Here is a 27,596-nt window from a genome sequence, read left to right as displayed (position 1 = left end):
ACACACACACACACACACACACACACACACACACACACACACACACACACACACACACACACACACACACACACACACACACACACACACACACACAGGCTCCTGTGAGAGCAAAACTACAAGATGATTTTATAACACTGTTTCTGCATCGAACAGCTTTGATGAGAACTCTCAGCCGTGTCTGAGGCTTGGCTGACTGTTGACTTGGTGATAAAACCTCAAGACCGTGTTCCAGAGATAAGACGTGGTGGCTGTGTAACTGAGATAGAGACAGTAATGTTTACTGTTCATTTTTATTGTTTATTTCACTTTTGTATATTAACTACCTCACTTGCTTTGGCAATGTTAACATATGTTTCCCATGCCAATAAAGCCCCTTGAATTGGAATTGAATTGACAGCCGGGAGGGGTAGAACGTAATCCATCATTGTCTCAACATCATCCTGGCATCTGGAAGACTAAGCCGGGGTGGGGTTGAAACAACACCGGGTGCAGATAACCGCAGGATGAACTCAGGATGGCTTGTGGGGAGGGGTGGAACCAGCCATGACTAAGCAGGTTTTTTGTGCGTAAGCTATATATAAGAAACAGCATTTTCTGTAAAGGTTAGGCTGCTGTTCGGCTCAACGGTCAAGAGTGTTGGGTTGACCAGCTTCATTATTGCTATAATTAATCGATATTAAATAAAGATGATTGTAAAGAAATAAAGAAATGACCAAGTCTCTCTCAGTATGAATTTCCACGACACTCAACACACATCTCCTCACAATACACAAAACGCAACGCATTGCGCAGCACAATTCATCTTCCCCTCTGGTGTGATAAATTCATGTTGTTACCATGGTTCCTACAGCGATGGCCGATTAATGTCACACAAAAACCTAGGCTTGTTACCATGGTTCCTAGGCTTGTTACCATGGTTCTTAGGCTTGTTACCGTGGTTCCTAGGCTTGTTACCATGGTTTTTAGGCTTGTTACAATGGTTCCCAGGCTTGTTACCATGGTTCCTGGGCTTGTTACCATGGTTCATAGGCTTGTTACCATGGTTCTTAGGCTTGTTACCATGGTTCCTAGGCTTGTTACCATGGTTTTTAGGCTTGTTACAACGGTTCCTGGGCTTGTTACCATGGTTCCTGGGCTTATTACCATGGTTCATAGGCTTGTTACCATGTTTCCTTGGCTTGTTATCATAGTTCCTAGGCTTGTTACCATGGTTCCTAGGCTTGTTACCATAGTTCCTAGGCTTGTTACCATAGTTCCTAGGCTTGTTACCATGGTTCCTAGGCATGTTACCATGGTTCCTAGGCATGTTACCATGGTTCCTATGCTTGTTACCATAGTTCCTAGGCTTGTTACCATGGTTCCTAGGCATGTTACCATGGTTCCTAGGCATGTTACCATGGTTCCTATGCTTGTTACCATAGTTCCTAGGCCGGCACGACATGAAAAGTTACATAGAAGTAGGCGCCAGTCAGGAAGAAAGCCAAGCTGACACCGTAGGAGGAGAGAAGGAACGAGGGAGGGGAGGATGAGGGAGAACGGATGGGGAACGTTGAGGTGGAGGAGGGAGGGAGAGAGGGAGGGGAGGATGAGGGAGAACGGATGGGGAACGTTGAGGTGGAGGAGGGAGGGAGAGAGGGAGGGGAGGATGAGGGAGAACGGATGGGGAACGTTGAGGTGGAGGAGAGAAGGAACGAGGGAGGGGAGGATGAGGGAGAACGGATGGGGAACGTTGAGGTGGAGGAGAGAAGGAACGAGGGAGGGGTGGATGAGGGAGAACGGATGGGGAACGTTGAGGTGGAGGAGGGAGGGAGAGAGGGAGGGGAGGATGAGGGAGAACGGATGGGGAACGTTGAGGTGAAGGAGGGAGGGAGAGAGGGAGGGGAGGATGAGGGAGAACGGATGGGGAACGTTGAGGTGGAGGAGGGAGGGAGAGAGGGAGGGGAGGATGAGGGAGAACGGATGGGGAACGTTGAGGTGAAGGAGGGAGGGAGAGAGGGAGGGGAGGATGAGGGAGAACGGATGGGGAACGTTGAGGTGAAGGAGGGAGGGAGAGAGGGAGGGGAGGATGAGGGAGAACGGATGGGGAACGTTGAGGTGAAGGAGGGAGGGAGAGAGGGAGGGGAGGATGAGGGAGAACGGATGGGGAACGTTGAGGTGGAGGAGGGAGGGAGAGAGGGAGGGGAGGATGAGGGAGAACGGATGGGGAACGTTGAGGTGGAGGAGGGAGGGAGAGAGGGAGGGGAGGATGAGGGAGAACGGATGGGGAACGTTGAGGTGGAGGAGGGAGGGAGAGAGGGAGGGGAGGATGAGGGAGAACGGATGGGGAACGTTGAGGTGAAGGAGGGAGGGAGAGAGGGAGGGGAGGATGAGGGAGAACGGATGGGGAACGTTGAGGTGAAGGAGGGAGGGAGAGAGGGAGGGGAGGATGAGGGAGAACGGATGGGGAACGTTGAGGTGGAGGAGGGAGGGAGAGAGGGAGGGGAGGATGAGGGAGAACGGATGGGGAACGTTGAGGTGGAGGAGGGAGGGAGAGAGGGAGGGGAGGATGAGGGAGAACGGATGGGGAACGTTGAGGTGGAGGAGGGAGGGAGAGAGGGAGGGGAGGATGAGGGAGAACGGACGGGGAACGTTGAGGTGGAGGAGGGAGGGAGAGAGGGAGGGGAGGATGAGGGAGAACGGACGGGGAACGTTGAGGTGGAGGAGGGAGGGAGAGAGGGAGGGGAGGATGAGGGAGAACGGACGGGGAACGTTGAGGTGGAGGAGGGAGGGAGAGAGGGAGGGGAGGATGAGGGAGAACGGATGGGGAACGTTGAGGTGGAGGAGGGAGGGAGAGAGGGAGGGGAGGATGAGGGAGAACGGATGGGGAACGTTGAGGTGGAGGAGGGAGGGAGAGAGGGAGGGGAGGATGAGGGAGAACGGATGGGGAACGTTGAGGTGGAGGAGAGAAGGAACGAGGGAGGGGAGGATGAGGGAGAACGGATGGGGAACGTTGAGGTGGAGGAGAGAAGGAACGAGGGAGGGGAGGATGAGGGAGAACGGATGGGGAACGTTGAGGTGGAGGAGAGAAGGAACGAGGGAGGGGAGGATGAGGGAGAACGGATGGGGAACGTTGAGGTGGAGGAGGGAGGGAGAGAGGGAGGGGAGGATGAGGGAGAACGGATGGGGAACGTTGAGGTGAAGGAGGGAGGGAGAGAGGGAGGGGAGGATGAGGGAGAACGGATGGGGAACGTTGAGGTGGAGGAGGGAGGGAGAGAGGGAGGGGAGGATGAGGGAGAACGGATGGGGAACGTTGAGGTGAAGGAGGGAGGGAGAGAGGGAGGGGAGGATGAGGGAGAACGGATGGGGAACGTTGAGGTGGAGGAGGGAGGGAGAGAGGGAGGGGAGGATGAGGGAGAACGGATGGGGAACGTTGAGGTGAAGGAGGGAGGGAGAGAGGGAGGGGAGGATGAGGGAGAACGGATGGGGAACGTTGAGGTGGAGGAGGGAGGGAGAGAGGGAGGGGAGGATGAGGGAGAATGGATGGGGAACGTTGAGGTGGAGAAGGGAGAGAGGGAGGGGAGGATGAGGGAGAACGGATGGGGAACGTTGAGGTGGAGGAGGGAGGGAGAGAGGGAGGGAGGGGTGGGGAACAGAGAGGTGGACGGGGGGTAGAGAGTGGTCAACCCATTGTTAATAACCCATCCACAACCACCCGACTACATGCGATAAGGTGAGCATCTGAGGCCTTCACCTGACTGTAACCTGGTAATATAGAAACTGCTCTGTAGACTACAGTCAGAGACAGTGACAATGATTTCTGTCATCGTGATGTTGCCCTAGAAGCCTAAATAAACCGTTGCTCACCAGAATAATGTCATAAATCGATAGAATGAATGCTTCACTACAGTTGACATCGGTAAAGTTTTCTCTGTCATCTGCTTCTTTTGCGAAGCAAAGATGTTAACATACCGGGGAGAAAAATGAGAAGAAAAAAAATAAGCCACAGAAAAAACAACAGGAAATATTTTTGGTGCCAAATGACGGTTGTGAGGAAATATACAAGCTGTGAAAAAGAACCAACATGTTTCTGATAAGATTTCAGTTCGGCTTGGAAGCATATTTTCCGTGGTTGAAATACTATCAGCTTTTATGATGCTGATAAAGATAACACCTCTACAGACGGATGCGTCATTCTCACAAGATCCAATTTAGACTACATTTAGTGTATCATTTTACTGCAAGAAATGTTTAATTCTGCAGGAGTTAATATTAAGGCTACGTGAGAGGTTATAGACCTACAGTCAGTGTCCAGATTTTAGTTTCCATTTCACCCATCTAAACAGTAGGCTACAGTTCCCTTTGACGTGCCATAGGCTTGGGAAGGTCGAATTTCTATAGCGCCTCACAATAACATATACGGCTGATATCATCCTATTTTACCACTTCAACAAATCTTTTACATACATGACTATTCTGGCCCTCCCTTCTCTTTATTTTCAACTCTCCATTTCACAGTCTATGGTATTTTGTTGTCTTTATTCAACCCGCCCGCCACCTACCCGCGCTTCATTAAAAACAATATTTCTTGGCCCTAAACCGCGAATATAACCGCAGAGAATGCGGGATATGAGTCATGCATCACTAGCATGTGTGAGAGTCTCTCTGGGGTTTGTTTACCAAGCTCAGATGAGACTGATTTCATGTGTTCAATCACCTGGCAGTTACCAAGGCAGCATCGGGGATAAACCAGGGAGAGAGGGAGCGGGAGGGTGGAAGGAAGGGAGGTGAGAGAGACAGAGAGAGAGAGAGAGAGAGAGAGAGAGAGATGGATGGAGGGAGGGAGAGGTGAGGGAGACAGGAAGTGAACAAGGCACCTTGAGATTCTTGACAGCTGGGGCGGGGTCGGTGAGGAAGCTCTGGCGAACGCTGATCTCTATCCGGGCCTCTTTGGTCCTCGCCTCTAGATCATCCAGCGTCTGACAGAGAGGTTAAACATTAAAACAGGGCAGGCACTTGATTCAAATGCAATTGAAGCTTTGTTTATTATTTTCTTTACAACATGTTTTGACGGAACAAACAAACACACAGACAGAGAGATGGTGAGAGGAAGGGAGAGAAAGAGACAGAGAGATGGGAAGGGGGGAGAGACAGAGAGAGAGATAGTTGAAAGTAAGGGGGAGAGGGATAGAGGAGTGGGAGAGAGAGAGGAGGAGGAAAAGAGGGGGAGAGGAGAGGAGAAGAGGATGGAGAAAGGAGAAGGGGAGAGGAGGAGAAGGAGGAGAGGAGGGGGAGAAGAGGAGGGGGAGAGGAGAGGAGGGGGAGAGAAGGAGGAGAAGATGGGGAAAGGAGGAGGAGGCGAGGAGGAGAGGAGGAGGACAGGCTGGATCATGACGATGTTGCCAAGAAGCAAGGGGTAAAAGACAGGAAGAGGAGACAACTGATAGACAGAAGGTACAGAGAAAGTGAGAAGAGGTGTGATGAAGAGTGTGATAAGATGGAAAGGAAATTAGAAATGAGAATCACTCTGTTTTTTTTTTTCTGGAGTCTGCATGTCTTTAACCAATAGTATAAATGATGAAAGTGAACAAACAGACAATAAAACTTGAGTCTACAACACCTTAGTGAGAAAGGGGCTTGGTGTCCCACAAACCACAGATACCCATGGCGAGGTGGGTCTGAATCCTGTCTCAACTCTTCCTCTCGGTCTTCCTCTGTATCTGTCTCCCCTCTACATTCAGACTATCACTGTCCATAAAACAATAAAAAAAAATACAAAATATATTTTTTAAAAGAGGCCTGTCACTCACTGAGGTGAAGACTTCCGTAGTCTGCTGGATGGTGGCGATCTTAGTCCATTTCCACTTCTGAAAGAGCTGAACCCTGGTGGGGTTGTGGAGGGTGGCAGACGGATGGGTACGGAAGAACGTCGGGAAGCGCTGACGGTTGGAGAGAGCTGGAGAACTGGAACCATAGGATAACTGAGGAGAGAGGAGAGGAGGAAAGGAGAAAGAAAATAGTGTTAGGGTGTCCTCATTATGTCTGAGGTACAAAGATAGAATGAAGAGAGAAAATTAAAGATGATGAAGAGAAAATAAGAAGAAGACCAAGAAGAAACCACAGCAGAAATAAATTGAAGAACAATAAACCAAAGAAGAAGAAGCAGGCAAAACAAGAAAAGGAGGCAGAAAAATAAGAAAGAGAGTTCCTTCCTAGAATATCCCTCAGCCATGTCCCAGTATATTAGATCCTTCCTAGAATATCCCTCAGCCATGTCCCAGTATATTAGATCCTTCCTAGAATATCCCTCAGCCATGTCCCAGTATATTAGATCCTTCCTAGAATATCCCTCAGCCATGTCCCAGTATATTAGATCCTTCCTAGAATATCCCTCAGCCATGTCCCAGTATATTAGATCCTTCCTAGAATATCACTCAGCCATGTCCCAGTATATTAGATCCTTCCTAGAATATCCCTCAGCCATGTCCCAGTATATTAGATCCTTCCTAGAATATCCCTCAGCCATGTCCCAGTATATTAGATCCTTCCTAGAATATCCCTCAGCCATGTCCCAGTATATTAGATCCTTCCTAGAATATCCCTCAGCCATGTCCCAGTATATTAGATCCTTCCTAGAATATCCCTCAGCCATGTCCCAGTATATTAGATCCTTCCTAGAATATCCCTCAGCCATGTCCCAGTATATTAGATCCTTCCTAGAATATCCCTCAGCCATGTCCCAGTATATTAGATCCTTCCTAGAATATCCCTCAGCCATGTCCCAGTATATTAGATCCTTCCTAGAATATCCCTCAGCCATGTCCCAGTATATTAGATCCTTGCTAGAATATCCCTCAGCCATGTCCCAGTATATTAGATCCTTCCTAGAATATCCCTCAGCCATGTCCCAGTATATTAGATCCTTCCTAGAATATCCCTCAGCCATGTCCCAGTATATTAGATCCTTCCTAGAATATCCCTCAGCCATGTCCCAGTATATTAGATCCTTCCTAGAATATCCCTCAGCCATGTCCCAGTATATTAGATCCTTCCTAGAATATCCCTCAGCCATGTCCCAGTATATTAGATCCTTCCTAGAATATCCCTCAGCCATGTCCCAGTATATTAGATCCTTCCTAGAATATCCCTCAGCCATGTCCCAGTATATTAGATCCTTCCTAGAATATCCCTCAGCCATGTCCCAGTATATTAGATCCTTCCTAGAATATCCCTCAGCCATGTCCCAGTATATTAGATCCTTCCTAGAATATCCCTCAGCCATGTCCCAGTATATTAGATCCTTCCTAGAATATCCCTCAGCCATGTCCCAGTATATTAGATCCTTGCTAGAATATCCCTCAGCCATGTCCCAGTATATTAGATCCTTCCTAGAATATCCCTCAGCCATGTCCCAGTATATTAGATCCTTCCTAGAATATCCCTCAGCCATGTCCCAGTATATTAGATCCTTCCTAGAATATCCCTCAGCCATGTCCCAGTATATTAGATCCTTCCTAGAATATCCCTCAGCCATGTCCCAGTATATTAGATCCTTCCTAGAATATCCCTCAGCCATGTCCCAGTATATTAGATCCTTCCTAGAATATCACTCAGCCATGTCCCAGTATATTAGATCCTTGCTAGAATATCCCTCAGCCATGTCCCAGTATATTAGATCCCTGCTAGAATATCCCTCAGCCATGTCCCAGTATATTAGATCCTTGCTAGAATATCCCTCAGCCATGTCCCATTACATTACATCCTGCTAGAATATCCCTCAGCCATGTCCCAGTATATTAGATCCTGCTACAATATCCCTCAGCCATGTCCCAGTATATTAGATCCTTGCTAGAATATCCCTCAGCCATGTCCCAGTATATTAGATCCTTGCTAGGATATCCCTCAGCCATGTCCCAGTATATTAGATCCTTGCTAGAATATCCCTCAGCCATGCCCCAGTATATTAGATCCTTGCTAGAATATCCCTCAGCCATGTCCCAGTATATTAGATCCTTGCTAGAATATCCCTCAGCCATGTCCCAGTATATTAGATCCTTGCTAGAATATCCCTCAGCCATGTCCCAGTAAATTAGATCCTTGCTAGAATATCCCTCAGCCATGTCCAGTATATTAGATCCTTGCTAGAATATCCCTCAGCCATGTCCCAGTATATTAGATCCTTGCTAGAATATCCCTCAGCCATGTCCCAGTATATTAGATCCTTGCTAGAATATCCCTCAGCCATGTCCCAGTATATTAGATCCTTGCTAGAACATCCCTCAGCCATGTCCCATTATATTACATCCTGCTAGAATATCCCTCAGCCATGTCCCAGTATATTAGATCCTTGCTAGAATATCCCTCAGCCATGTCCCAGTATATTAGATCCTTGCTAGAATATCCCTCAGCCATGTCCCAGTATATTAGATCCTTGCTAGAACATCCCTCAGCCATGTCCCATTATATTACATCCTGCTAGAATATCCCTCAGCCATGTCCCAGTATATTAGATCCCTGCTAGAATATCCCTCAGCCATGTCCCAGTATATTAGATCCTTGCTAGAATATCCCTCAGCCATGTCCCAGTATATTAGATCCTTGCTAGAATATCCCTCAGCCATGTCCCAGTATATTAGATCCTTGCTAGAATATCCCTCAGCCATGTCCCAGTATATTAGATCCTTGCTAGAATATCCCTCAGCCACGTCGCAGTATATTAGATCCTTGCTAGAATATCCCTCAGCCATGTCCCAGTATATTAGATCCTTGCTAGAATATCCCTCAGCCATGTCCCAGTATATTAGATCCTTGCTAGAATATCCCTCAGCCATGTCCCAGTAAATTAGATCCTTGCTAGAATATCCCTCAGCCATGTCCCAGTAAATTAGATCCTTGCTAGAATATCCCTCAGCCATGTCCCAGTAAATTAGATCCTTGCTAGAATATCCCTCAGCCATGTCCCAGTAAATTAGATCCTTGCTAGAATATCCCTCAGCCATGTCCCAGTATATTAGATCCTGCTAGAATATCCCTCAGCCATGTCCCAGTATATTACATTCTGCTAGAAAATCCCTCAGCCATGTCCCAGTATATTAGATCCTTGCTAGAATATCCCTCAGCCATGTCCCAGTATATTAGATCCTGCTAGAATATCCCTCAGCCATGTCCCAGTATATTACATTCTGCTAGAAAATCCCTCAGCCATGTCCCAGTATATTAGATCCTTGCTAGAATATCCCTCAGCCATGTCCCAGTATATTAGATCCTTGCTAGAATATTCCTCAGCCATGTCCCAGTATATTAGATCTTGCTAGAATATCCCTTAGCCATGTCCCATTATATTAGATCCTGCTAGAATATCCCTCAGCCATGTCCCATTATCTTAGATCCTGCTAGAATATCCCTCAGCCATGTCCCATTATATTAGATCCTGCTAGAATATCCCTCAGCCATGTCCCATTATCTTAGATCCTGCTAGAATATCCCTCAGCCATGTCCCATTATATTAGATCCTGCTAGAATATCCCTCAGCCATGTCCCATTATATTAGATCCTGCTAGAATATCCCTCAGCCATGTCCCATTATATTAGATCCTGCTAGAATATCCCTCAGCCATGTCCCAGTATATTACATCTTGCTAGAATATTCCTCAGCCATGTCCCAGTAAATTAGATCCTGCTAGAATATCCCTCAGCCATGTCCCAGTATATTAGATCCTGCTAGAATATCCCTCAGCCATGTCCCAGTATATTACATCCTGCTAGAATATCCCTCAGCCATATCCCAGTATATTAGATCCTGCTAGAAGATCCCTCAGCCGTGTCCCATTATATTAGATCCTGCTAGAATATTCCTCAGCCATGACCCAGTATATTAGATCCTGCTAGAATATCCCTCAGCCATGTCCCATTATATTTGATCCTGCTAGAAAATCCCTCAGCCATGTCCCATTATATTTGATCCTGCTAGAATATCCCTCAGCCATGTCCCAGTATATTACATCCTGCTAGAATATCCCTCAGCCATGTCCCGGTATATTAGATCCTGCTAGAATATCCCTCAGCCATGTTCCATTATATTAGATCCTGCTAGGATATCCCTCAGCCATGTCCCAGTATATTACATTCTGCTCGAATATCCCTCAGCCATGTCCCAGTATATTAGATCCTGCTAGAATACCCCACAGCCATGTCCCAGTATATTACAACCTGCTAGAATATCCCTCAGCCATGTCCCAGTATATTACATCCTGCTAGAATATCCCTCAGCCATGTCCCAGTATATTACATCCTGCTAGAATATCCCTCAGCCATGTCCCGGTATATTAGATCCTGCTAGAATATCCCTCAGCCATGTTCCATTATATTAGATCCTGCTAGGATATCCCTCAGCCATGTCCCAGTATATTACATTCTGCTCGAATATCCCTCAGCCATGTCCCAGTATATTACATCCTGCTAGAATATCCCTCAGCCATGTCCCAGTATATTAGATCCTGCTAGGATATCCCTCAGCCATGTCCCAGTATATTACATCCTGCTAGAATATCCCTCAGCCATGTCCCGGTATATTAGATCCTGCTAGAATATCCCTCAGCCATGTCCCATTATATTAAATCGAGCTAGAATATCTCTCTCTCTCTCTCTAGTTCAGAGTCCTTGGACTACTTCCCTCCCTCAGCTAAATGGACCTTCCACTAGACACCAATAATCTGCTAGCTATGACTCTGATTCAACCTCACTCTAGTATATTGAAATACTTCAAGTGTTGTTGAAATGTCTTATCCTGAAATGTAGACAATTCCCCCAAAAATCAGGTTGGGTTGAGGAAATTGTGTTAATAAGGAGATGCAGACAAACAGACACAGATTACATCAGTTTTGGGAAACGGTTCAAATACAACAGACGGCAGGACAGACAGACAGATAGACAGACAGACAGACAGACAGACAGACAGACAGACAGACAGACAGACAGACAGACAGACAGACAGACAGACAGACAGACAGACAGACAGACAGACAGACAGACAGACAGACAGACAGACAGACAGACAGACAGACAGTAGAGCCACACTCACCACTATGAGGTTCCACATGCGAGCAGCCTCCGCCACCAGAGTGGACACAGAGCTGCAGCCGGGCATCAGGACAATCTTGATGGGCTCAGTGTACAGCAGGTCATACAGCAGCTTGGTGGCTTCACCTGGATCACACTGTAGGGACCAGAGGAAGACAGACTATATAGGATCACACTGTAGGGACCAGAGGAAGACAGACTATATAGGATCACACTGTAGGGACCAGAGGAAGACAGACTATATAGGATCACACTGTAGGGACCAGAGGAAGACAGACTATATAGGATCACACTGTAGGGACCAGAGGAAGACAGACTATATAGGATCACACTGTAGGGACCAGAGGAAGACAGACTATATAGGATCACACTGTAGGGACCAGAGGAAGACAGACTATATAGGATCACACTGTAGGGACCAGAGGAAGACAGACTATATAGGATCACACTGTAGGGACCAGAGGAAGACAGACTATATATGCTCCAAACTATTTAATGGGTAAACCATCACACTGCATGGGGAACAGAGGAATAGTAAATAAAGGAGGAATAAGGGAGAGGGATAGAGGAGGGGAATAAGGGAGAGGGATAGAGGGGGATAAGGGAGAGGGATAGAGGGGGATAAGGGAGAGGGATAGAGGAGGGGAATAAGGGAGAGGGATAGAGGGGGATAAGGGAGAGGGATAGAGGGGGAATAAGGGAGAGGGATAGAGGAGGGGAATAAGGGAGAGGGATAGAGGAGGCGAATAAGGGAGAGGGATAGAGGGGGAATAAGGGAGAGGGATAGAGGAGGAGAATAAGGGAGAGGGATAGAGGGGGAATAAGGGAGAGGGATAGAGGAGGGGAATAAGGGAGAGGGATAGAGGGGGAATACGGGAGAGGGATAGAGGAGGGGAATAAGGGAGAGGGATAGAGGAGGCGAATAAGGGAGAGGGATTGAGGGGGAATAAGGGAGAGGGATAGAGGGGGAATAAGTGAGAGGGATGGAGGAGGGGAATAAGGGAGAGGGATAGAGGGGGAATAAGGGAGAGGGATAGAGTGGGAATAAGGGAGAGGGATAGAGGAGGAATAAGGGAGAGGGATAGAGGGGGATAAGGGAGAGGGATAGAGGGGGAATACGGGAGAGGGATAGAGGAGGGGAATAAGGGAGAGGGATAGAGGAGGGGAATAAGGGAGAGGGATAGAGGGGGAATAAGGGAGAGGGATAGAGGGGGAATAAGGGAGAGGGATAGAGGGGGATAAGGGAGAGGGATAGAGGAGGGGAATAAGGGAGAGGGATAGAGGAGGGGAATAAGGGAGAGGGATAGAGGAGGGGAATAAGGGAGAGGGATAGAGGAGGGGAATACGGGAGAGGGATAGAGGGGGAATAAGGGAGAGGGATAGAGGAGGGGAATAAGGGAGAGGGATAGAGGGGGAATACGGGAGAGGGATAGAGGAGGGGAATAAGGGAGAGGGATAGAGGAGGGGAATAAGGGAGAGGGATAGAGGAGGGGAATAAGGGAGAGGGATAGAGGGGGATAAGGGAGAGGGATAGAGGGGGAATAAGGGAGAGGGATAGAGGAGGGGAATAAGGGAGAGGGATAGAGGGGGAATACGGGAGAGGGATAGAGGGGGAATAAGGGAGAGGGATAGAGGAGGGGGATAAGGGAGAGGGATAGAGGAGGGGAATAAGGGAGAGGGATAGAGGGGGAATAAGGGAGAGGGATAGAGGAGGGGAATAAGGGAGAGGGATAGAGGAGGAATAAGGGAGAGGGATAGAGGGGGATAAGGGAGAGGGATAGAGGGGGAATAAGGGAGAGGGATAGAGGGGGAATAAGGGAGAGGGATAGAGGGGGAATACGGGAGAGGGATAGAGGGGGAATACGGGAGAGGGATAGAGGGGGAATAAGGGAGAGGGATAGAGGAGGGGGATAAGGGAGAGGGATAGAGGAGGGGAATAAGGGAGAGGGATAGAGGGGGAATAAGGGAGAGGGATAGAGGAGGGGAATAAGGGAGAGGGATAGAGGGGGAGAGGGAGAAAGGGAGTTAGAAAGAGGGTGAGGGAGTGTGGGGATAGAGAGATGAAGAGGTTGCAAGGGGGAGAATGGGATAGAGGCAGTGGGGAGGTAGAGTGGGAAAGCAATGGGGAAGAAGGGGAGGGAGGGGGGAGAGAGAGAGAGACAGAGAGAGAGAGAGAGAGAGACAGAGAGAGAGACAGAGATAGAGAGAGACAGAGAGAGAGAGAGAGAGACAGAGAGAGAGAGAGAGAGAGAGAGACAGAGAGAGAGAGAGAGAGAGAGAGAGAGAGAGAGAGAGAGACAGAGAAGAGAGAGAGAGAGAGAGAGAGAGAGAGAGAGAGAGAGAGAGAGAGAGAGAGAGACAGAGAGAGAGACAGAGAGAGACAGAGAGAGAGAGAGAGAGAGAGGTTTAGGGAGAAATTGAGGTAGACTGATTACATACGGCACCCCGCAACAACAACAAATTAACATACATACTATTTGTATGTTAAACTGTGGAGAGATTGAGAGGGTCAGTGCTTCATTTCACACTAGTCTGCACACAACAATACCAATAAACAGGAAGAGCCCAGAAACAAGGTGAGGCACATCCCAAGGACACCTGATGTTGGCACCCTATGCTCTATGTATGGCCCCATAGGGCTGTGGCCAAAAGTAGCGCACTATCTATGGGCCCTGACCAAAGGTAGTGCACTATATAGGGAACATGGCCCTGGTCTAAAGTAGTGCACTACATAGGGAATAGGGTGCCATTTGGGATGTATCCCTGTGATTGCACCATTGAATAGGGCACTGAATCAAATGACTGATATTACACCTAACAGTCCAAACCGTACTCTCACTGGGAATATATTCTGGCGACAGCAAATAGAGATAAATTACTTCAAACTGATTACACAGAGGAACCTGGTTTTGTTTGATCGTACAAATTGAGTTAGCAGCGGGCCCGAGAAAACAGATTTCCCCCTTCCAAATGGCATACTGTACTATTCCCCTTTATAGTGCACTACTTTTAACCAGAGCCTTATGGTCAAAAGCAGTGCAGTACACAGCATATGCTCCCATGTAGGACGCAGCCCGTTCATTTTAATGAAGTGAGAGAAGTCAATGGTCAAATCCTCTAGCTAGTATATTCATGTATTGCTTTCCACCGTAAAGCCCCTCCTCATGTCCACATTAAACCCATTCCATGTGAAAGACATGTTTTCCACTGATGAAAACCCATAGTCATGTCCACATTAAACCCATTCCATGTGAAAGACATGTTTTCCACTGCTAAAAACCCATAGTCATGTCCACATTAAACCCATTCCATGTGAAAGACATGTTTTCCACTGCTAAAAACCCATAGTCATGTCCACATTAAACCCATTCCATGTGAAAGACACATCAGTAAAGTGACATCATTGGTCCCAATTATGAGCAAGGGGAAGGGTTAAACTGACTGCTAGGCTTTGTCCCCAAATGACACCCTATTCCCTACACCCACACAGTCTCAAAAGTAGAGCAAGTTATAAGAAATAGGGTGGTATTTGGGATACAGCCCAAGGCTAGCCTACTTGTGATTGCGATGAGATTCGTTTGGCACGCTGGTCATTAATAACAACTCCAAAAAGGAAATGGAAGAGTTAACCCCATCCAGTCACAATCAGTTCAGACTAACCCCACCCAGTCAACCCCACCCAGTCACAATCAGTTCAGACTAACCCCATCCAGTCACAATCAGTTCAGACTAAGCCCACCCAGTCACAATCAGTTCAGGTTAACCCCACCCAGTCACAATCAGTTCAGGTTAACCCCACCCAGTCACAATCAGTTCAGACTAACCCCACCCAGTCACAATCAGTTCAGACTAACCCCACCCAGTCACAATCAGTTCAGACTAACCCCACCCAGTCACAATCAGTTCAGACTAACCCCACCCAGTCACAATCAGTTCAGACTAACCCCACCCAGTCACAATCAGTTCAGACTAACCCCACCCAGTCACAATCAGTTCAGACTAACCCCACCCAGTCACAATCAGTTCAGACTAACCCCACCCAGTCACAATCAGTTCAGACTAACCCCACCCAGTCACAATCAGTTCAGACTAACCCCACCCAGTCACAATCAGTTCAGACTAACCCCACCCAGTCACAATCAGTTCAGACTAACCCCACCCAGTCACAATCAGTTCAGACTAACCCCACCCAGTCACAATCAGTTCAGGTTAACCCCACCCAGTCACAATCAGTTCAGACTAACCCCACCCAGTCACAATCAGTTCAGGTTAACCCCACCCAGTCACAATCAGTTCAGGTTAACCCCACCCAGTCACAATCAGTTCAGACTAACCCCACCCAGTCACAATCAGTTCAGGTTAACCCCACCCAGTCACAATCAGTTCAGGTTAACCCCATCCAGTCACAATCAGTTCAGACTAACCCCATCCAGTCACAATCAGTTCAGACTAACCCCACCCAGTCACAATCAGTTCAGGTTAACCCCACCCAGTCACAATCAGTTCAGACTAACCCCATCCAGTCACAATCAGTTCAGACTAACCCCATCCAGTCACAATCAGTTCAGACTAACCCCACCCAGTCACAATCAGTTCAGGTTAACCCCACCCAGTCACAATCAGTTCAGACTAACCCCACCCAGTCACAATCAGTTCAGGTTAACCCCACCCAGTCACAATCAGTTCAGGTTAACCCCACCCAGTCACAATCAGTTCAGGTTAACCCCACCCAGTCACAATCAGTTCAGGTTAACCCCATCCAGTCACAATCAGTTCAGACTAACCCCACCCAGTCACAATCAGTTCAGGTTAACCCCACCCAGTCACAATCAGTTCAGGTTAACCCCACCCAGTCACAATCAGTTCAGGTTAACCCCACCCAGTCACAATCAGTTCAGACTAACCCCACCCAGTCAACCCCACCCAGTCACAATCAGTTCAGGTTAACCCCACCCAGTCACAATCAGTTCAGGTTAACCCCATCCAGTCACAATCAGTTCAGACTAACCCCACCCAGTCACAATCAGTTCAGGTTAACCCCACCCAGTCACAATCAGTTCAGGTTAACCCCACCCAGTCACAATCAGTTCAGGTTAACCCCACCCAGTCACAATCAGTTCAGGTTAACCCCACCCAGTCACAATCAGTTCAGACTAACCCCACCCAGTCACAATCAGTTCAGACTAACCCCACCCAGTCACAATCAGTTCAGGTTAACCCCACCCAGTCACAATCAGTTCAGGTTAACCCCACCCAGTCACAATCAGTTCAGGTTAACCCCACCCAGTCACAATCAGTTCAGGTTAACCCCACCCAGTCACAATCAGTTCAGACTAACCCCACCCAGTCAACCCCACCCAGTCACAATCAGTTCAGACTAACCCCACCCAGTCACAATCAGTTCAGACTAACCCCACCCAGTCACAATCAGTTCAGGTTAACCCCACCCAGTCACAATCAGTTCAGACTAACCCCACCCAGTCACAATCAGTTCAGACTAACCCCACCCAGTCACAATCAGTTCAGACTAACCCCACCCAGTCAACCCCACCCAGTCACAATCAGTTCAGACTAACCCCACCCAGTCACAATCAGTTCAGACTAACCCCACCCAGTCACAATCAGTTCAGGTTAACCCCACCCAGTCACAATCAGTTCAGACTAACCCCACCCAGTCACAATCAGTTCAGACTAACCCCACCCAGTCACAATCAGTTCAGACTAACCCCACCCAGTCACAATCAGTTCAGACTAACCCCACCCAGTCACAATCAGTTCAGGTTAACCCTACCCAGTCACAATCAGTTCAGGTTAACCCCACCCAGTCACAATCAGTTCAGACTAACCCCACCCAGTCACAATCAGTTCAGACTAACCCCACCCAGTCACAATCAGTTCAGGTTAACCCCACCCAGTCACAATCAGTTCAGGTTAACCCCACCCAGTCACAATCAGTTTAGGTTAACCCCACAGTCACAATCAGTTCAGGTTAACCCCACCCAGTCACAATCAGTTCAGACTAACCCCACCCAGTCACAATCAGTTCAGACTAACCCCACCCAGTCACAATCAGTTCAGACTAACCCCACCCAGTCACAATCAGTTCAGGTTAACCCCACCCAGTCACAATCAGTTCAGACTAACCCCACCCAGTCATAATCAGTTCAGGTTAACCCCACCCAGTCATAATCAGTTCAGACTAACCCCACCCAGTCACAATCAGTTCAGGTTAACCCCACCCAGTCACAATCAGTTCAGGTTAACCCCACCCAGTCACAATCAGTTCAGGTTAACCCCACCCAGTCACAATCAGTTCAGACTAACCCCACCCAGTCACAATCAGTTCAGACTAACCCCACCCAGTCACAATCAGTTCAGACTAACCCCACCCAGTCACAATCAGTTCAGGTTAACCCCACCCAGTCACAATCAGTTCAGACTAACCCCACCCAGTCACAATCAGTTCAGACTAACCCCACCCAGTCATAATCAGTTCAGACTAACCCCACCCAGTCACAATCAGTTCAGACTAACCCCACCCAGTCACAATCAGTTCAGACTAACCCCACCCAGTCACAATCAGTTCAGACTAACCCCACCCAGTCACAATCAGTTCAGGTTAACCCCACAGTCACAATCAGTTCAGACTAACCCCACCCAGTCACAATCAGTTCAGACTAACCCCACCCAGTCACAATCAGTTCAGACTAACCCCACCCAGTCACAATCAGTTCAGACTAACCCCACCCAGTCACAATCAGTTCAGGTTAACCCCACCCAGTCACAATCAGTTCAGACTAACCCCACCCAGTCACAATCAGTTCAGGTTAACCCCACCCAGTCACAATCAGTTCAGACTAACCCCACCCAGTCATAATCAGTTCAGGTTAACCCCACCCAGTCATAATCAGTTCAGACTAACCCCACCCAGTCACAATCAGTTCAGGTTAACCCCACCCAGTCACAATCAGTTCAGGTTAACCCCACCCAGTCACAATCAGTTCAGGTTAACCCCACCCAGTCACAATCAGTTCAGACTAACCCCACCCAGTCACAATCAGTTCAGACTAACCCCACCCAGTCATAATCAGTTCAGGTTAACCCCACCCAGTCACAATCAGTTCAGGTTAACCCCACCCAGTCACAATCAGTTCAGACTAACCCCACCCAGTCACAATCAGTTCAGGTTAACCCCACAGTCACAATCAGTTCAGACTAACCCCACCCAGTCACAATCAGTTCAGGTTAACCCCACCCAGTCACAATCAGTTCAGACTAACCCCACCCAGTCACAATCAGTTCAGACTAACCCCACCCAGTCACAATCAGTTCAGACTAACCCCACCCAGTCACAATCAGTTCAGGTTAACCCCACCCAGTCACAATCAGCTCAGACTAACCCCACCCAGTCACAATCAGTTCAGGTTAACCCCACCCAGTCACAATCAGTTCAGACTAACCCCACCCAGTCACAATCAGCTCAGGTTAACCCCACCCAGTCACAATCAGTTCAGGTTAACCCCACCCAGTCACAATCAGTTCAGACTAACCCCACCCAGTCACAATCAGTTCAGGTTAACCCCACCCAGTCACAATCACTTCAGGTTAACCCCACCCAGTCACAATCAGTTCAGACTAACCCCACCCAGTCACAATCAGTTCAGGTTAACCCCACCCAGTCACAATCAGTTCAGGTTAACCCCACCCTGTCACAATCAGTTCAGGCACGCGGGCCTATTTATTCTGAGAGTCAGTGGCGTGTTTGAGGCTTGCTGAGTCAGTGACGTGTTTGGGGATAGTTGAGTCAGTGGCGTGTTTGGGGCTCGTTGAGTCAGTAGCGTGTTTGGGGCTCGCTGAGTCAGTGATTTTTTTGGGGCTCGTTGACTCAGTGGCATGTTTGGGGTTCGTTGAATCAGTGACGTGTTTGGGGCTCGTTGAGTCAGTGGCGTGTTTGGGGATAGTTGAGTCAGTGGCGTGTTTGGGGCTCGTTGAATCAGTGACGTGTTTGGGGATAGTTGAGTCAGTGGCGTGTTTGGGGCTCGTTGAATCAGTGACGTGTTTGGGGATAGTTGAGTCAGTGGCGTGTTTGGGGCTCGTTGAATCAGTGACGTGTTTGGGGATAGTTGAGTCAGTGGCGTGTTTGGGGCTCGTTGACTCAGTGGCGTGTTTGGGCTCGTTGACTCAGTGACGTGTTTGGGGATAGTTGAGTCAGTGGCGTGTTTGGGGCTCGTTGAGTCAGTGGCGTGTTTGGGGTCATTTTCAAGTCTTGACAGAGATTTTCAAGTTGATTTATGTCATAACTGTAACTGGGACACTCAGGAACATTCAATGTCATCTTGGTAAGCAACTCCAGTGTATATTTGGCCTTGTGTTTTAGGTTATTGTCCTGCTGAAAGGTGAATTTGTCTACCAGTGTCTGTTGGATTTCACAGCAGACTCAACCAGGTTTTCCTCTAGGATTGTGCCTGTGCTTAGCTCTATTCCGTTTCTTTTACCCTAAAAAAACTCTGTAGTTCTTGCCGATGACAAGCATACCCATAACATGATGCAACCACCACCATGGTTGAAAATATGAAGAGTGGTACTCAGTGGTGTTTTGTGTTGGATTTGCCCCAAACATAAAGCTTTGTTTCCTTCCTCACCGACAACTGAGTTAGGAAGGACGCTTTTATCTTTGTAGTGACTGGGTGTATCCTCAAGGGATATTCCATGTCTGCTTTATTTATTTTTATCCATCTACCAATAGTAGATGTGTGCTCTTCTTTGTGAGACATTGGAAAACCTCAGTGATCTTTGTGGTTGAATCTGTGTTTGAAATGTAGTGCTCGACTGAGGAACCTTACACTGTATGTGTGAGGTAGTCATTCAGAAATCAGGTTAAACACAGACTGAGTCCATGCCACTTATTATGTGACCTGAAAAATCTATATTTTACTTCTGAACTTATTTAGGCTTGCCATAACAAAGGTGTTGGATACTGATTGACTCAAGACATTTCAGCTTTTCATGCTTTATTAATTTGTAAAATAAATTGAAAAACATAATTCCATTTTGACAATAAAATGTAGAAACAAAGTCAAGGGGTGTGAATACTTTCTGAAGTAACTGTGTACATATACCTGTAGAAGTTTGTGAGGGTCTTAGGGGCCAAGCCAAACTCCTTCAGCCTCCTGAGGTTGACGAGGCGCTGTTGCACCTTCTTCACCACACTGTCTACGTGAAGGGACCATTTCAGGTCATCAGTGATGTGCATGCTGAGGACCTTCAAGCTTTTGACCCTCTCCACTGCGGCCTCTTCGATGTGGATGGGGGTGTGCTTTCTCTGCTGTCTCCTGTAGTCCCCGATCAGCTCTTTCAGTTTGTTGATGTTGAAGGAGAGGTTATTTTCCTGGCACCGCTACGCCAGGGCTCTCACTTCCTCCCTGTAGGCTGTCTCATCATTGTTGGTAATCAGGCCTACCACTGTTGTGTTGTCAACAAACTTGCTGATTGAGTTGGAGATGTGCGTTGCCACACAGTCATGGGTGATTAGGGAGTACAGGAGGGGGCTGAGCACGCACACCTGTGGGGCCCCTGTGTTGAGGATCAGCTTGGCAGAGGTGTTGTTGCCTACCTTCACCACTTGGGGTCGGCCCATCAGGAAATCCAGGACCCAGTTGCACAGAAAAGGATTCATAAACTGTAAAACATATGGAACGGAGCCATCGATGACATCACTCCATTGTTTCCTATGAGAATGCTCAGTGGCGCAGTTGATGATCAGGAAGTGTCATTTCAGCGTTTTCGCCATCTTGCTACATGGAGGAGATTTTGGAAACATTGCATGTGCAGTTTGAGCTCCTCTAGGAAGTGAAATTGCAGGCTAGCTCAGTCCTGCCTCCTCTCGTGGAGTATGTCAAGTTGACGGCCGACCGATGTACTGCAGGCTGCCATTTATAAGTTATCCTTATAACTTCGTCTGTGTGTGATTTTTAAGTAATTGTTTCAACGACATACATCTGGTGAAATAGAATTATTGGTACCATGATTGTGTTAAAAAAAATATATATATGTATATATATCCAAGAATATTGACCACAAAGATCGCCATTTCCCCCATTCACTATAATGGGGGATCCTGTTTCCTGTAAACAATGCCTCCAGTACCGCGATCGGCCTTCAACTTTAAATCGTCAATGCGAGGGGGCAGTTGTTCTCCCCTGGTTCAGACTCAGGGTCCTGAGCTTAGTGATGAGCTTGGAAGGTACTATGGTGTTGAAGGCTGAGCTGTAATCGATGAACAGCATTCTTACATAGTGGGAACAACATCCTCTATGCACTTCCTGATGAACCCAGTTCCCGAGTCAGTGTATACGTCAATACTATGCTCAGAGGCGACCCGGAACATTTCCCAGTCCACATGATCAAAACAATCTTGAAGCACAGATTCCGATTGGTCAGACCAATGTTGAACAGTACTTACCACAGGTGCTTCCTGTTTAAGTTTCTGCGTATAGGTGGGGAGGAACATAATGGAGGCGTGATCTGATTTTCCGAAAGTAGGGCAAGGGGGGGGTCTTGTATGGGAGGGGGGGTGTACACAGCAGTGATGATGACCGAAGAAAATTAACTCGGGAGGTAATGCGGTTGGTATTTCATGGTGAAGTATTCCAGATCGGGCGAACAAAATTACTTTCTGTATTTTACCACAATCCCACCATGAGTTGTTAATCATGAAGCCTTTTTCACAGAGGGTTCTTTCTTCCTGTCCGCACGATGGACGGAGAACCCCACTGACTGAATGTACACGGACAATATGTCCGGAGAGAGTCATGATTCCATAAAACAGTATCTTACAGGCCCTGGGCTTGTCTACTTTATTGTCCAGGGACTGAACCTTAGCGAGTAATATACTCTGAAGCGGTGGATGGTATGCACACTGCCTGAGTCTGACTAGGGCCCCACTTCTTCTTCATCTCTGGAATCAGCATTTTGGTGTAGCCCCGGGGATGAATAGAGCTGCCTCGGGTTCAAACAATGGATCCAGGTCAGGGAAGTCCAATTTCTGCTCAAATTTCTGGTGAGTGACCCGAGATCTAATGTCCAAAAGTTATTTTTGGCTGTAGGTAATAATACAATCAACTTTCTGAGCAAATAATGTAAAAAATAAAACACCAAAAAAATAAAACACTGCAGAGTTGGCTAGGGAGCTGGAAACAGGGCGACCGGGTCTGTCGGCGCCATCCATGAACTGTGCAGCTGGGGCCCAACGCATCAAATCACACACACACACACACACAGCCTACAGAGAAAAAACCTGGCAGCACAAACTATGTAGATATTTTTGTATTTTCAACTATTTAGTATTTAGCACCTCTGCTTGCCTGAGTGAAGGGCTGAGACAGAGCGAGACAGAGAGATGCACAGGCACTATGAAGCGTACCAAATGCAGTCATTGACTTTCAGGATTTTTAGAACGCTCCGAATGTTAAGAGTTCTACAGGCTCCCGAAAGGAATGACAAGCAGCTGTTAAATATTTGGATGAAGTATCAGCGATATTGTAAAGACTCATCTGGACTGGAACAGCAGAATTATTTTCCCTCACAGAGAGGCATAGACTTTCCATTATTCATATGAATAGGCTAGTGAAGAACACTTTATAAATATATAATCAAGTTCATTCTCAAGTGTTGACTATTTGAAAATGGCTTGACAGTGCAGGATGCCTTTAAATATATCAGATGATTTTATACGGGGTCGCAAGAAGTCAATCCCGTCAATAAAACAAAACCGCTTATAAACCATCACTTAAGTGTTGCTGACAGATGGGTTACAATGAAGGTTATGGAGGCCTGGTGTGGAGAGAGAGAGAAAGAGAGAGAGAGCGACAGAGAGTCAGAGGCATTTTGATGAAGGTTATGGAGGCCTGGTGTGGAGAGAGAGAGGAAGAGAGAGCAAAGAGAGTCAGAGGCATTTTGATGAAGGTTATGGAGGCCTGGTGTGGAGAGAGAGAGGAAGAGAGAGCAAAGAGAGTCAGAGGCATTTTGATGAAGGTTATGGAGGCCTGGTGTGGAGAGAGAGAGGAAGAGAGAGCAAAGAGAGTCAGAGGCATTTTGATGAAGGTTATGGAGGCCTGGTGTGGAGAGAGAGAGAAAGAGAGAGAGAGCGACAGAGAGTCAGAGGCATTTTGATGAAGGTTATGGAGGCCTGGTGTGGAGAGAGAGAGAAAGAGAGAGAGCGCGACAGAGAGTCAGAGACATTTTGATGAAGTTTATGGAGGCCTGGTGTGGAGGTTAAACCCAATCTATCCTAAACTCACAAATAAAACTACACTAAGAAATAAACCCATCCTAAACTTAGAAATGAAACTCCATCTATCCTAAACTTAGAAATAAACACAGCCTTCTGGGCATGTTTTGTCGTAAAACCTCATTGCTAATGCTCACCATCTAAATCTAACGTTATGTCCATGGAATAGGTTTTGGAGAACGTTGCCCCCCCCCCTTTTTACTATCAAATCAAATAAATGTCTGTATAAACAAAACGAGACACCAATCCAGAGAGATATTCATGGGGAGTGTTCTCATTGATTCTAACCCTGACACTCGGGAGGAAATCAGGACGTGTCTTCTTTAATGAACATCTAATGAGCTTTTGTGAAGGTCCAGGGCGATGTTTTTGGGGAATGACCATACTCACTAGCGGGAGAGAGGGAGATTTTCTGGTTGATTTGCCTCCTGATGATAACACAAGGGGAGGTGTCTGAAATGGCACCCTAGTCCCTATATAGTGCACTACTTTTCACCAGAGTCCAATGGGCCATACGGTAGGTATATAGTGCACTACTTTTCACCAGAGTCCAATGGGCCATACGGTACATAGTGCACTCCCATTTTGGGAAGCAGAACAGGCAGAAACAGGCACTAGGAGCTGAATCCCTAATCAGTCAACAGATCCGTCAGAGCTCAGGTCCGCGAGGGGTCAACATTCTCCTCATCATGCAGCTGACCTGGAAGACACTTGGACGGGCTGTCTGTGGCTGTGTAAGTGCTTATGATGGATGACTGCCCCCAACCAAAGGCACTTCTTACATTTGGCTAACTACGCTGAACACTCAATAGGAGCTTACCGCAACAGGCAGGCTCACATCACCTCGCCATCCATCTGTGTCCCTGTTCAAGCAACGATAGTAAGTGCACAATCTTTCCCTTTTCTTGGAGAGAAATCTGTAGTTCTCTGTTTTGTATGAACTGCAGTCGTCTTGGTTACTGTTGTTATGCCAACCTCTAACCAACCCCCCCCCCCCCCCTCTCCACACCCCCCCCCCAGTCTTTTGAAGTGGGGTTCCAATGCAGAGCAGTTTCAACCAATCAGAGCAATGCTCTTAGCAACACCAGCCAGTCACAGTGCATTTAACTATTTCCAGACTGTGAGTGTGGTGTGTTGGCATCTCTCTCTCATGAGGTGGAGGAGGGACGCAGGTGGGAAGAAGAGGCGGAATGGTAGAGAGAGAGAGAGAGAGAGTCCCATCCATTATGCACTCTGTCTAAATATTCTGTTTATTGTTGTCAGCAGCATTTCACCAGTAATTGTACTTGAATAAAGGTGATTCTGACTCTACTCAATTGAATAACACAGGCTACATAATGATACATAATGATGACCTTTTGGTCATAAGATACACTTTCTAAGTGCTTTTAGTCCGTCTTAAAGAAAGTCTATTGGGGTTCATTAAAATAAAAACGACTGAGGAAATGAGAGAATTCACAGAGGACAGTTTATTATCCCAATTATGGCACGCCTGACAGATGACGCGCATGCAGACTTGGTATTCATATGACGCAAAATATAGGCAACACAAAGTTGCGATAAAAGCAAGCCATTATGACGCAATGCTGTTCTACAATACCAATAACGACGTTTGATGTTTACACAGAAATCATGCAGTCAATGCATCAATCTTAAATTCCTGTTACAAGTTGTTATACTTATCGGAACTTAAAGTGCATTTTGCCTATAGCTTAGCCTAGGCTACTCACAATGCTATTTAGTGTATCAGGCTAGGCTACTCACCATGCTATTTGGTGTATCAGGCTAGGTTACTCACCATGCTATTTAGTGTATCAGGCTAGGCTACTCACCATGCTATTTAGTGTATCAGGCTAGGCTACTCACCATGCTATTTAGTGTATCAGGCTAGGCTACTCACAATGCTATTTAGTGTATCAGGCTAGGCTACTCACCATGCTATTTAGTGTATCAGGCTAGGTTACTCACCATGCTATTTAGTGTATCAGGCTAGGTTACACACCATGCTATTTAGTGTATCAGGCTAGGCTACTCACCATGCTATTTGGCGTATCAGGCTAGGCTACTCACCATGCTATTTAGTGTATCAGGCTAGGCTAGGCTACTCACCATGCTATTTAGTGTGTCAGGCTAGACTAGGTTACTCACCATGCTATTTAGTGTATCAGGCTAGGCTACTCACCATGCTATTTAGTGTACTAGGCTAGTCTAGGCTACTCACCATGCTATCTAGTGTATCAGGCTATGCTACTCACCATGCTATCTAGTGTATCAGGCTAGGCTACTCACCATGCTATTTAGTGTATCAGGCTAGGCTACTCACCATACTATTTAGTGTATCAGGCTAGGCTAGGTTACTCACCATGCTATTTAGTGTATCAGGCTAGGCTACTCACCATACTATTTAGTGTATCAGGCTAGGCTAGGCTACTCACCATGCTATTTAGTGTATCAGGCTAGGCTAGGCTAGGCTACTCACCATGCTATTTAGTGTATCAGGCTAGGCTACTCACCATGCTATTTAGTGTATCAGGCTAGGCTAGGCTACTCACCATGCTATTTAGTGTATCAGGCTAGGCTACTCACCATGCTATTTAGTGTATCAGGCTAGGCTAGGCTACTCACCATGCTATTTAGTGTATCAGGATAGGCTAGGCTACTCACCATGCTATTTAGTGTATTAGGCTAGGCTAGGCTACTCACCATGCTATTTAGTGTATCAGGATAGGCTAGGCTACTCACCATGCTATTTAGTGTATCAGGATAGGCTAGGCTACTCACCATGCTATTTAGTGTATCAGGATAGGCTAGGCTACTCACCATGCTATTTAGTGTATCAGGCTAGGCTAGGCTACTCACCATGCTATTTAGTGTATCAGGATAGGCTAGGCTACTCACCATGCTATCGTAGTGGATCAGTTCCAGTTCGTACTCCGGCAGTATATCCGTTCTCTTGTTCACCAAGTCGAGAGCCATCTGAGCGGAAGGGAGGCATGCTTGGCCCCCGGGCCAGCCTCCGCTCATCGGGAAGAGGGCACCGATGTAGAGCTTCTTCTTGCCTAGAGCCGGGCAGGACCAAGAGAGGAGTAAAGTCAGCGAGGCAAAGATCAGTGTCTGGCGGGTGATGGAGCGTCGAACCTCGTCTAGACTTTGACAGGACACCGCCATGTTGGAAGTTTTAGAGTCTCAGAAACTTGGTTTGAAAGATGTTGTTTGCTGCTTATGTTTGAGAATTGTCTTGGTGACTAATTCTCCTCTGATATTGTTCAGCTGTTGCTGCGTCAATAACTCTTGAAAGTGCGTGTTTTGTCAAGACAAAATCAACTATTTATATTCCTCATTAAATAGCCAACCAACACTAGTTCTGCTGAAGGGTAACTTCGTTTCGGTCTGTAAATAAATTTAACTGTCTCTAAATTATTCTTCCTCTGTCTACACTCAACACGTGTTGGTCTCGGGACAATATTATGAACGAGTCAAATCCATAGTCACCTAGACTATAAATCAAGTCGGTTGGATATAGACGGTTATCCTCTTGCAGTTACACATTTAGCGCAATCAATAGCTAACCGGGTGAAAGTAAGTTATGTAAAAATGTACAGAAACAGATGTCAATGAACAGTACACGTAGGTCAGACGTCGCTTAGTTCCACTTGCTCTCTCGATATCAATAACAGGTAGAAACCGTTGCAGAAGAGATTGATTTGTAGTTTTCGGTACAGCGCTGTCCAGGGTTCTGAAATAAAACGAGCGACTAAGCGCTGTTGCAAATATTCCAATAACATAAAGTCTCTGGGAGAAAATAAATTAATAAATGGTGAAATAATTTAGAGAGAAATAGCAATACATCGGATGGTAACCTATACTGTTCAACAGTGGTCCTTTTAAATATTCGTCTGTCCTTGCCCTATCCAATTCCTACATACTGCACTGCTCTCCCCGAAAGATATTGCGCTATGATATAATTAATGCGCACGTTAGGTAGTGTACATGTAGTGTAGGATTGACCGTCGCAAAACATAAACATGTCACATTCGTCTATTCCTACCAGCTCCTCCTCTCCTGTCTATTAACGATGAATCTGCATGACGGAATTCTAAACGACAGGTAAGCAGATGACGAGAGTCGACTCCGGTTACACTTCAGCAGTTAAAACAATCAAGTATCGAGCAGCGGGGTAAATGTTAAAGCAAACAGGTTCCGAGCATCATTTATTTTCGTTGACTGCAGCAGAGACTGTGAGATAATA

At 47.0% G+C, this 27,596-nt stretch overlaps 1 protein-coding gene across 1 annotated transcript in view; it reads right to left on the bottom strand.

The window, feature by feature from the left end:
* The window catches only part of LOC106589056 (gamma-aminobutyric acid type B receptor subunit 1), a 145,136-nt gene extending 117,543 nt beyond the window's left edge, over positions 1-27,593 (bottom strand). The window contains exons 1-4 of the mRNA XM_082970245.1: positions 26,246-27,593; positions 11,060-11,194; positions 5,790-5,960; positions 4,857-4,958 (exon numbers count right to left, since the gene is read on the bottom strand). Of these exons, the coding sequence (XP_082826371.1) occupies positions 4,857-4,958; positions 5,790-5,960; positions 11,060-11,194; positions 26,246-26,515 (678 nt within the window). The 5' untranslated portion in view covers positions 26,516-27,593. The remainder of the gene's footprint in view (positions 1-4,856; positions 4,959-5,789; positions 5,961-11,059; positions 11,195-26,245) is intronic.
* Positions 27,594-27,596: the final 3 nt, after the last annotated feature.

Source organism: Salmo salar, chromosome 27 (genome assembly GCF_965601325.2).
Source record: "Salmo salar chromosome 27, fSalSal1, whole genome shotgun sequence".
Lineage (NCBI taxonomy): Eukaryota > Metazoa > Chordata > Actinopteri > Salmoniformes > Salmonidae > Salmo > Salmo salar.
This window is presented reverse-complemented; position numbering and strand designations above follow the sequence as displayed.